Below are 12,374 nucleotides of genomic sequence, written 5' to 3'. Positions count from 1 at the left end.
ATAAATAAAATCTTAAAAAAAAAAAAGGAGATTAAGGAAGTAGGACTCAAGAAGAAATGAGAAAAATCAAACATGCTATCTGAAATGTTAAAAAAATGTTTTAAGGAAGAGGCAGTACAAGAAATATGGTCAGCCATTAAATGGAATGAGGTAGCCCTACTATGTATGAATCTGAAAGACTACTGAAGATTTTAGGCGAATAAGTTATAGATAATGTATTTATGGTCAGCCAGATTTTTTTCAAATCACAGTTCTACTAGCTTTAGTACTTATTAGATACATGGTTGTGAGCAAGTTATTTCACCTCTCTGCACTTCCTTTTCCTCATCTGAAAAATGAAAATACTTCCTCATAAAATTTGTATAATGAGTAAATCAGATGACCGTATAAAGCACTTTGGTAAACATAAACTTTGATAAATCTTAGTGATGATGAATGTGAAGATAAAGACATTTTCAAAAAATATATTTATTTGAGAGGAGAAGAGAGAGAGCACGTGCACCCCTGCGCATTCCTGCACGGTGGGGAGGGGCAGAGGGAGAGGGAAAGTCTTAAGCAGACTCCCTGCTAAGTGAGGAGCCCAATGTGAGGCATAAGATCTCATGATCTTAAGATCATGACCTGAGCCGCAATTAAGAGTCAGACCTTTAACTGACTGTGCCACCCAAGTGCCCCAAAGATAAAAGACATTTTTGAAAAATTTTAATCTTTTTCAGATTAGCACCATCCTATTTTTCAAAAAATATGATTCACAAATTACTAACAATGCTTACGTAAGTAAGGGAACAATGACTTTATACTCTGTATATCTTGAATTACTTGTATTTTTTTCAATATGCATGTGCTGCTTTTGTAATTTAAGTCAGTACTGTTTTAAAAATCATTTACGTGCCCTTATCTGAATTGTTTCTCTCATTAATTTGTAATACTTGTATGCCTTTGCTTGACAGAATGCTCTTCAATGGATGTAGCACATTGACTTTTTAAACAGGAGTCTTAAACTGAGTTCTTGAATTGTACTTTTTCACAGAAACACTGAGAGAACTGGCTTGGAGTATGAACACCTAAGTCGTAAAAGGCTGGTGAGTTTCTAAAAACAGATGAACAGCAATAAAACAGCTAGTAAGAGAATCCAGGCTACACCCATTCTTTTTTTTTTTTTTTTTTTGGTAACAAATTTTTTTTTTTTTAAGTTGTGGCAAAATACATACATAAAATTTCCCTTTTTAACCAATCTTAAGTGTCCACAGTATTATGTATGTGGCATTAAGTATATCACAATGTTGTGTAATCATCACCACAAACTATCTCCACAACTTTTTCCTCTTCCTCAACTGAAACTCTGTACCTTTTAAACACTAACTCTCTGTTCCCTTCCCTCAGCCTCTAGAAACCACCCTACTACTTTCTGGCTCTATGATCTGACTACTCTAGGTACCTCTTATAAGTAGAATCATACATCTATATGTCATTTTGTGACTGTCTTATTTCATTTAGCATAATATCTTTAAGGTTCATCCATTCTGTACTATGTGCCAGAATTTCCTTCTTTTAAAGGCTAAATAAATTCCCCTGTATGTATATACTGCATTTTGTTTATCCATTTACCTATCCATGGACATGTGGAATGCTTCCATCTTCTGACTATTATAAATGAGCTTGCTATGAACATGGTTATAAAATATTTCTTCAAGTCCCTGCTTTTATTTCTTTGGGGTATATATCCAGAAGTGGAATTGCTGAGTCATACGGTAATTCTATGTTTATTTTTTTGAGGAAATACCACACATTTCCCACAGTGGCTATACCATTTTACAGTTCCATCAGCAATGTACAAGAATTCAAACTTCTCCATATCTTTGCCAATACAATGGGTATGAACTTGCATCTCACTGCGGTTTTGATTTGCATTTCCCCAATGGCTAATAATGCTGAGGATCACTTCACATACTTACAGGTCATTTGTACAATTTCTTTGGAGAAGGTTCATTCGCACCCTTTGCCTATTTTTATTCTGGTTTTGTTGTTGCTGTTGAGCTGTAAGAGTTTCTTTATATATTCTAGATAACTATCCCTTATCAGATAAATAATTTGCAAATATTTTCTCACATTCCTTGGCTGCCTTAATTGTGATGAAGTCCAGTTACCTAATTTTTCTTTTGTTGCCTAATCTTTTGTTGTCATATACAAGAAATCACTGCTAAATCCAATGTCAAGAAACTTTCTCCCTATGATTTCTTCTAGGAGTTTTATAATATTAGCTCTTACATTAGGTTCTGGTTTGAGTTAATTTTTGTATATGGTGAAAGGAAAATCCAATCCATGAACACAGAATTTTCTACAATTTGTTGATGTCTTTATTTTTTCAGCAGTGTTTTGTAATTTTCAGTGTGTAAGTCTGTCACCTACTTGGCTAAGTTTATTAAGTATATCAATATATACTATATTAAGTATATTAATTATACTATATAAACTATATTATGTATTTTGATGATACTGCAAATGGAATTTTCTTAATTTTTTTCAGATTAAGTGTTAATGTATAGAAAATCCTACTAATTTTTGTGTGTTGATTTTGTATCCTACAATTCTGCTGAATTTATTCGTTCTAACAGGTTTTGATGGAATCTTTAAGAGGTTTTCTACATAGACATCATTTTATATATAACTTTCCAATCTGGATATTGTCTTTCTTGCCTAATTGCTCTGGGTAGGAATGCTGAAATATTTCCTCCTATTCCTGATTTGTTGAGTGTTTTTAAAAGGTTTTAAAAGGGTCTGAATTTTGTCAACTGCTTCTTCTGTATCAATTGAAATGATCATGTGGTTCCCCTTCCTTCATTCTGTTAAAGTGGTGTACTCCATTGACTGGTTTTTTAATGCCGAAACATTTTTGCATTACAGGAATAAATCTCACTTGGTCAAGGTGTATAATCCTTTTAATATGCTGTTGAATTTGGTTTCCTACCATTTTGTTGAGATTTTTGCATTGATATTCATAAAAAATAATTGGTCTGCAGTTTTCTTGCAATGTCTGTGTATGGGTTTGGTATGAGGGTCATGACGACCTCATAGAGTACATTAAGAAATGTTCCATCTTGTTCAGTTTTTTGGAAGAGTATGAGAAAGACTACTGGGTAGTTCCTCTTTGAATGTTTGGCAGAATTTACCATGAAGCCACTGGGTACTAGGCATTCTTTGTTCGGAACTTTTAAATGACTGCCTGCCGATCAGCTCCCCTGATTAATCTTACATTTGAATTCAAAATTTCCAAATCAGGGGCGCCTGGGCGGCTCAGCTGTTAAGCATTAGCCTTTGGCTCAAGTCATGATCCCAGGGTTCTGGAATCGAGCCCCGCATCGAGCTTCCTGCTCCACAGGGAGCCTGCTTTGCCTCTCCCACTCCCCCTGCTTGTGCTCCCTCTCTCGCTATGTCTCTCTCCGTCAAGTGAATAAATAAAATTTTAAAAAATAAATAAATAAAAGTCTCTTAAAAAAAAAAAAAGACTTTCTCTGCCTTTCCTTCTGCCCTTCACTCCCAAAATAAGTAAGTAAAATCTTTAAAAAAATTTACAGTGTGTATAAAAGTAATGGAAGACAATGGTATTGGAAGAGAGATAGACACAGAGATCGGTAAAACAGAATAAAGAATCCAGAAACAGACTCACCCTTAAAAAAAAAAATTTCCAAATCAAATCAAGTAATAATTTCCTTTATCAAAATCACCACTCAGAGCCTTTGCTCTAATTTTCATACTGTAAGTTTGAGAGCTTGTCTGTATCATTTACTACTAAAGATTCTAGCTTGTTTTACTTTAAAGTTCAATTTCATTTCTGGGAGTAGTTAGATTAGAAAAATTACTGATTTACACTTGGCATATCTGATTCTATAATTCAAAAAACAGTAAATGTTTCATAAAATAAAATCCCAAGAAATGTCAAAAGGATATAGGTCTTTTTGGAATAACATTTTAGAAAAAAGTTAATTTAAAAAAACATAATGAATGAGATCAAAGTACAAAACTTCCTGTCACAACTCCTATTTCATTATACTATAGAGAATGTAATGGCTAATAAATCTGAATTTCAAAAAGACTGGTATCTTGCTTTAAAGTGGGAATGATTACATTGTCTTCTGAGGATACAGATGCCTCCGTAGTCCCCTCATATGAAGTAGTCTACATCAAACCACAGGGTTTGGGCTGTGGATGGTATACAAAGTGGGAGAACAAAAAGATAAGCACTATCTTGCCTCATCATTGCTACTTCTGAACCAGTAGTCCTTTAAATCGAAACAAAAGGCCATCCACAAGGAATTCAATTATACCAGCCTTTCCTCATAACTGTTTATCCTACAATATACCAGTCATTCTATCACATTCAAAAAGTATGGCTCTTCCCTTTTTTTAAAAAAAGCTATCTTACTTATTTGAGAAAAAGTACTCATACAAGCGTGCACAAGCAGGGAGGAGGGTCAGAGCGAGAGGTAGAAGTAGACTCTCTGCTGAGCAGGGAGCCCGATGTGGGGCTTGATCCCAGGACTCAGATCATGACCCCAGCCCAAGGCAAACGCTTAACCATCTGAGCTACTCAGGTGCCCCTTGGCTCTTCCTTTCACACAGTCTCTCCAAATACTCCTAATCTTATCACCACTTTAGATGAAGTGCTCTAATCTGAGTTTCTTGAATTTCTCAATCCCACTCCGGCTATCCACTTTCATGACAACATTATGAATTTTCTAAACATCAATTCAAAAACTCATTAGTAATAGTCTATTACTAATAGACCTCTCACATTATTCTACTCCTTCTGTATCTCTTCTCTTTATTCATGGAGACCTCAGACATAAACTCTCTTTTTGTTCTTAGCCTATTAGACTCCTAGATTAACTTCTTTCTGATGTTAGTTTGTATTTCAAAGCACACGATTTCAATTGCTTTTGTACCCACTTTCTAGCCACCTAACCATGCTTCTATTCTTAACTCTGCAATCTCCTAATCCTAGATTTGGCCATCTGCTCATTCTACTTCTATACCAAGAAAGCTGCTGAAAAAAATGACCAACAAACGTGGATTGATTGATACCACCAAAAATTCATGGTAAATGTTGGATGCAACATTTTTCTTCTGTCATTTGTTAACTGAAATTGTTTCAACTCTTTACTACCACAGAATATCCTAAAATCACTTCACTCAGATGACCCCACCTTGTATCTCATAGAAAATATAAATATAAATAAAAATAGTCTCTTACATTACAACCCTTCTTTTTTTATTGAATAAATTTGACATGTAACATTGTATACATTTAAGGTGTACAGTGGGTACTTTGATACATTTACATATTGTAATATAATTGCCCCTATAGCACTATTTATCACATTATATAATTATAGCACAATATTATTATCTATATTTATTATACTGTGCATTAGATGTCTATGGATTATTCACAACTTGTTATAAGTTTATACCCTTAAACACCATCAGACTTATCCCTACCTCCTAACACCTGGTAACCACCATTTTACTGTTTTTAATAGGTTTGACTTCTTTAGATTCCACATATAAATGATAGGTGATAATCCTGCTAATTTCCTGCCACCACCATTTCCAAGCTGTAAACTTATCTTTGTGTACATCTCTATTTTTTTTCTTGTTCCTTCCAGTTCTCAGAGGAATAGGCATTTCTCCTCTTGTTTCATAGTCGATTCTTTAACCTAGTTTTGACTCTCCAATACCCAACTGGTTGGCCTTATTTCCTTCCTCTCACACTCTTATCCTACAAATACACTCGAACCTGGAAATGCTATTTTTTTCAAGGCTATAATAAAGGCTTCCGGATCCGAATTTGCAACCATCCATTGGACAATTTCACCTGCATGTTCCACAGGTAACTAAACCTGGTAACTAAAACCTAATTATGCATTTTATTTCCCCATCTATAAATCTCTATCTTCTCTACTGATTCTTTTAGTCATCAGCAGCACCACTATCAATCTAGTTTTCTATTCTAGTTACCTGGGTATCATCCTAGAATCTATGTTATCACACTCAGAAGTGGCCTGCATTCAGTCGGCACCTGGTTTCCATTCTATTTCCTAAATAATCTTAGATCTCTTTCTTAATTCATCCCTAATACTTAATTTCTCATGTTAACTGCTTGAAACGAGTGCCATTTATTTTTTTTTTTTACACTGATGTATAATATATATACAGTTGACCCTTGAACAGCCTGGGTCCACTTATATGTGGCTATTTTTCTAATAAATACAGTACGTTACTATATATAAATGTACTTTTCTTCCTTATAATTTTCTTAGTAACATTTTCTTTTCTGTAGCCTACTTTATTGTAAGAATATGGTATATAATACATATAACATACAAAATATGTGTTAATGAATTGTTTATGTATTGGTAAGGCTCCCAGTCAACAGTAGACTATTAGTAGTTATGTTTTTAGAGAATCAAAAGTTACATGTACATCTCTATGTGGGGGGGTCAGTACCCCTAACCCCTGTGTGTTGTTCAAGGGCCAACTATCTAACATATATATTAATAGATATTTATATATAATTATACATGTTTTATATATATATATATATATATATTTATGTCCCAATGCCAGGAAGACTTTTTTAAAGCATATATATTAATCCTTCAGTAAATTTGGACAGAATAAGAATACAGTATGAACTACTTAGTCACATTCCTCATGATAAGGCCCTAATCTACCTTCACAGCTGCTTTTCCTGTACTGCTCTACTGTTCTTGTTGGAGCCATAGAATCACCTTATTGTACATGGAATGTACCATATATTCCCTTACTTTTGTGTTTTTATTATATATACTGATCCCCCTGCTTTCAGGACTCTTCTTCCTCATCTACCCAACTCCTAATCTTAGCACAAGCTTTGGGCTTGAGAGTGAGCTTATGACCTGATTCTCCCAGACTGATTTAGGTACCTCTTCCTTGTGTTTATTTGTTATCCCCCACAGATCTCCACTGTAACACTTAGTATACTGTGGTCATAACTATGAATCTTCCTTTTTATCTTCTTATTGGAACATATCCTTATTAAGGAAAGTTCCTTAAGGGCGTAAACTATATTTTGTTTCAGCATCCTCAAAACCTCATCGAAGCCCAGTATACAGCATGCACACATTGATTTTTCTTAAATAAATCAGGATAGTTGGAGTTTAGTATATAAGAGAGAGAGTATACATGTTTTCTTTTATTCCTGAGTACTTGACAAATACTTAAAAAAAAAAAACAAAACCGTTTAACCTCCTTTGGATAATTGCTGATGTGAGCAAAGGCTTCTCCCATGGCAGTTAAAAGGTTAAGTCACAAGTTTCTGGTTGCTTACCAGTGAAGGCAGAGGAGCAGTTAGAGAAATTTCTGTTTCTGCTTCAACCTAAGAATATCTCAGTACTCCTCTTCCCTAACTCTGTTTCTTAACTTTCCCAGAACAAGTACAAGATTGTTGAAGTTTCTTACTGAACCTAACGGGAAAATAAGAATAAAAGTTGGGATTTTGTATGTTGTTTTTAAAAAAGTGATTATGCCTTATACCTGAGCTAGAAAGGCAAAGAAATCCAAATTCTAAACTTCAATAATTTTGGAAAACTCCCTGTTATTGTTATGCCCATTTCTCCTACGTACCACTAAGGAAGACCTAGTCCATAAGTCTACCCATATAACTGGAAGTAATCTTTTGTAAATGAACAGGAAAATCACAAATAATAATGATTTTTGAGAAATACAAGGAAGTATATATAACATCTAGTTTTACAGATGTGTCAAGTAGAAAGGATGAAGAGAATTGTGCAGTTCCTATATTTATGGAAGAAACTAAGAATTGCATGGCCAGCGTATTTCTTAGACTTCAGAATTTTAAGGCTAATAAAACTGTCTCTTAAATGAGGTAACCAATTTAAGATCTCCACTTTCAACTGCCTGTTGAAACTATTGCAAGGTTGGCCCTTGTCTGGCATCTGGAAACTTGACTTGTTTTAAAGCTGATAAAAGTGATAAAGTTGACTGCTGCGCCAGCTTAATTAGACTGTACCATGAGATTTATGGTAAAGACCTACTTTCCTTCTGAGAGTCTGAAATTTTGGCTGACACAGGCTATCTATGTGACCAGCTCTTAATAAAACCCCCAAATTCTTGAGTCTCAAATGGAGTTCCCTATGTAGAAGAACTGTATATGTGTGACTAAGTTTTTGAAGCTGGAGGAAGGGTACACTCTGTGTGACCCCTCACAGGAGGGAAAGAGCATAGGAGGCCTGCATGTGGATCTCTCTAGAGTCTGCCTGATGTTGTACATTAATGATCTGGCTGTGTGTCTTATCACGTCACTGTAATAAATCTTAGCTATGAGTGTTACTGTATGCTAAGTCCCTCTAGACAACACAGGATACGTTTTATGGTATCAGGGGACCCCCAAAACACTCCTAAATAGTGGCATTAAACAAGCAAACAAAAACACTTTCATTATCATCTCACAATAGTGTTTGTTAATAAAATTCTGCCCTACAGTCTGATAGTATGGAAGTATAGTATGAAACTAAAGAACAGAATTTTAGCATTACAAGAAGTTCACTACATTCTTATTTTTCTCATTTTGCTGCAGATCAGTGATGACCTAATCATAGATCAGTAACAGACATCTGCCTGGGAACTACTAAACTACATTTATGCATAAATAACTTTCTTCTAATTTACCCTCTTTTGAAACTGAAAATTTAAAATTATTTATGGAGGATAATGCTCTTTATGATTTATGGAGGATAATGCTCTTTATGAACTCTTTCCTTGGGTCACAATTAAAAAAAAAACAACAACAAATAAGAATCTTAAATTCCATCAATATAGATCTCTGTGTTTTAGTTATTATAGTTCAAGAAAATTTCTAATAAATAAAGTATTTTCCACTTGCAAAAGATTCTCAAATTTCCATTTACCAAGACAAATAAGAACCTTCAAAACCAAAACCATATACCTTTTGCTGTAGTTCTTTCACTGCAGAATCTCTATCCATACATGCCTGTCGAAAGGCTTCGTAAGCTTTATTGAGTTGCTCACCAATATTTTTATCCATTCCTCTCTGTTCTGTAGCATCACTATAAAGGATGGAGTATATGACAGGTCTGGAAAATAATAACAACAATTTAGATAGCTATTAAATTATACAAATCTCATTTCTAAAATGCATCTTATAGACAGTTCAATACAGTTCATCATGAACATTATAGCCCCAAGTACTATAAAAGTTTATAAAGGCAAATAAGTATCATCTAAAATCCTGATTAGAAATCTTTTTTTTTTTTTAAGATTTTTATTTATTTATTTGACAGACAGGAGATCACAAGTAGACAGAGAGGCAGGCAGAGAGAGACAGAGAAGCAGGCTCCCTGCTGAGCAGAGAGCCCGCTGCAGGGGCTCGATCCCAGGACCCTGGGCAGAGGCTTTAACCCACTGAGCCAACCCAGGCACCCCTGATTAGAAATCTTAAGAAACATTAACTTCTTCAATTTTTAATATTCTTTACTGATGTTCAAGATGCAAGTGGAGTTTCAGTTCAAAAAGATGCTACTTTGAAAATAGTAATCTAAAAATGCAACCTTAAAATGGAGAAATATGAAAGGCCATTTGTTATTAATATTTTATTATAGAAATGCACAACAGCATTAGCAATGTGGGAAGGGATTTCTTTTTACTAAACGGACAGTTATTCCCACTTACAAGGTGAATTCTTGCTACACTGAAATTAGAGCAAAATTAAATAGATAATAAATGTTTGTGGATGGAGTTCACACTGTTGTTATCGCAGAGCAATTAAAATGTGTGAAAATGCTCTTATTTTAGCACAAAATCTAGGGAGAGTTGCTGTTGGATTGTACATTAAAAAAGAAAAATCACATCCCTTCAGTCCTACCCACACTCCCTATTAGTTTTCCAACCTCCCTGCTGTTTCTGAACTACAGGTGCTTTACAGAGTGGAGGTAATTTGATTTTATCATCTCAATTTGCTTAACATTTCTAACCACATTCCTTGGCTCTGAGCAGAGGGCCATGTAATGATTCTGATTTTTCCTGTCCAGCTGTAAAAACCACACCACAGGACCCTTCCCTTAATCTTCCGAAAGCCACAGAATAGATAAAGTTCTCTATCAGTCATGTGGGGTTTGGGGGAACCAAATTATTTCACTTCTTTATGATTGGAAATCCTTCATAATCACAGTCTCTAATCTTTCATCTGTCCTTTCATTTTGGGTACACAAAGCTTTTTAAAAAATTGTAGTGTTTTACATTAAAATACAATTCATGTGATATAAAATTCACCATATTAAAGTGTACATTTCTGTGGCTTTTTGTATATTCACAATGTTGTACAATCATCATTATCTAATTCCATACTTGTATATGCACACAAATAGTATAACTTTCTATCATTCAAAGGATTTAAGGCAGCTTATAAAAATATATGCAAGATTAAAAATAGGTATACAAGCAGGCAAAGAAATTAAGGACAGGCAGCTATCAGGACAGTAATACAGTGTAAAATGCTAATGCAGAAATGAGAGGTTTAAGAACTACGTGGCTAAGTTACCTATCACTGTCTTAAAAAGCTGCACAAAATGACAACTGTCAACATAAAACACACCTATATTTTAAAATTAGAGACAAGTAAGACCTTGAGTTGAAAACCCATCTAACTTCTTATTTTGTTCTATCACTGAATGACTCTGTGACCCTGATACAGGGCCACTAAATCTTTCTGACTCAAGTTTCTTTCTCTCCAATACAAAAAAGATGTTTGGACTTGATTTTGAAGAAACTTCTTTGTTCAACAGTTCTTGAGTCTGTGAGTCTAAAAAATGCATGTCTGTTCCATCAAAAAGGTGCATTCTTTTTTTTTTTTAAATGTAAATGCAGTACTAAAAATAGCTGCATCATATGCAAGTAAATCATGTGGATGCTTCACTTCAGGTCCTTGAATTAGATCACACAAATGTCACTAAGAAGAGTTACTGAATAAATTCCACATGGATGCATCCTATTTCCTGAAATAAGAATGTAAGCTGGAGAGATATGATTCAGGTCAATACAACCAAATAAATGATACATTTAATTTCTATCTCACATCCAATAAGAGAATCGGGTGTTAGATCAGTGACACTGACCAGAGAAAAAGGAAACAGTTGCTGGGACCCAACTAATTAAATTGGACAGATTTCAAATATTAACACTCTGAACTTTAAAGCCACTTGTTCCTCTATTTTTTTTTTTAAGGATTTGTGAAGTGTAAAATTAATTTCACAATTTAAGAGGCAGTCACATTTCAATTACATTTTGGTATGCCTGCTGTAAAACTTGCCAGGCTCCAGGGAAATGGTTTTATTTATAGTAAACATGCTCAAACCCAAATCTCATTGCCTAAACCCAGGAGATCCAAGCTAAGGCAACCTCTGTCTTGGAAACACTCTTCTAAGTACATTTTCAGGAAAGCCTTCCATGGTAGTATCTTTATTCACGGTCTGATCTGCTGGCTTCCTTCCACCACTGGAGGAGAAGATTAAGTCACTGATACCCCAGAAGGTATATGGGCAAGCAGAATGCAAAGCACCCCCACCTACCCAGGGCAATCCCCCTGAAGCCAGGATAGTCCCTACCCACCCACATCTGACCCTCTGGCGGTAGTTCCTTCCCCATCACCCCACCCCAGTGTGTTTCCTGTGAGAAGGAAAATGAAGGACAAGTTCCTGTTCTGCCTCCTCCCAGGGTCTACTGTGTGCCCAACCCAGGAGGAAGCACCAAGAAAATCCCTGGGCAGCGGCTGCTTCCTCTTTCATTAATTCCTTGGTTCAGTAATTAATCTGTTCTAGGGTAGGAGAGGTAGCCTATGCAAGGGAGATTAACTTTATCTTCCCTTTGTAAAGTTTCTCAGCTCCAACAAAGGTTTGCCAACTGCTAGGACCAAACTTAGATGTTAATAAGACGGATCCCATTACTATTCAAATCAATTAGCAAAAATAAAGTTTATGTTTACTTGTTACATGTAAGGCACTTTTGTGGGGTGTGGCAAGGAGTTTCAGAGAGTACCACCTCAGAGTTACGTTCCTTTTACAAAGTTCTTTCACCAATTCTTTGTTTTTTTTAATTCACATCCCATTTGACTGATAAGGGCACAGGGGCATTAAATGACTTGCCTAGAGCTATAAAGCAATAAGCAAGGGAACTGGGACTATAGCTTTGAAATTCTTTATTCAAAAACAGTTTATTAAAGACAACTGCAGGGACGCATGAGTGGCTCAGTTGTTAATGTTTGCCTCTGGCTCTGGTCATGATCACAGAATCCAGGGATG

At 35.2% G+C, this 12,374-nt stretch overlaps 1 protein-coding gene across 5 annotated transcripts in view; it reads right to left on the bottom strand.

Moving 5' to 3' along the window:
• TANK (TRAF family member associated NFKB activator) overlaps window positions 1–12,374 on the bottom strand; it is an 89,262-nt gene that overhangs the window by 45,611 nt on the left and 31,277 nt on the right. For 3 of the 5 annotated variants that reach the window (XM_032857944.1, XM_032857943.1, XM_032857940.1), the window contains exon 2: window positions 9,008–9,155. In XM_032857944.1, coding sequence (XP_032713835.1) covers window positions 9,008–9,106 — 99 coding nt within the window. In that variant the 5' untranslated portion in view covers window positions 9,107–9,155. Of the gene's footprint in view, window positions 1–9,007; window positions 9,159–12,374 lie in introns of all 5 variants that reach the window. The other 2 variants (XM_032857941.1, XM_032857942.1) reach the window with 1 other exon arrangement.

This window comes from Lontra canadensis, unplaced genomic scaffold (genome assembly GCF_010015895.1).
Source record: "Lontra canadensis isolate GAN:19392208 unplaced genomic scaffold, GSC_riverotter_1.0 scaffold13, whole genome shotgun sequence".
In the NCBI taxonomy this organism is placed as follows: domain Eukaryota; kingdom Metazoa; phylum Chordata; class Mammalia; order Carnivora; family Mustelidae; genus Lontra; species Lontra canadensis.
Note: the sequence above shows the minus strand (reverse complement) of the source record. Positions and strands in the feature narration are given on the sequence as shown.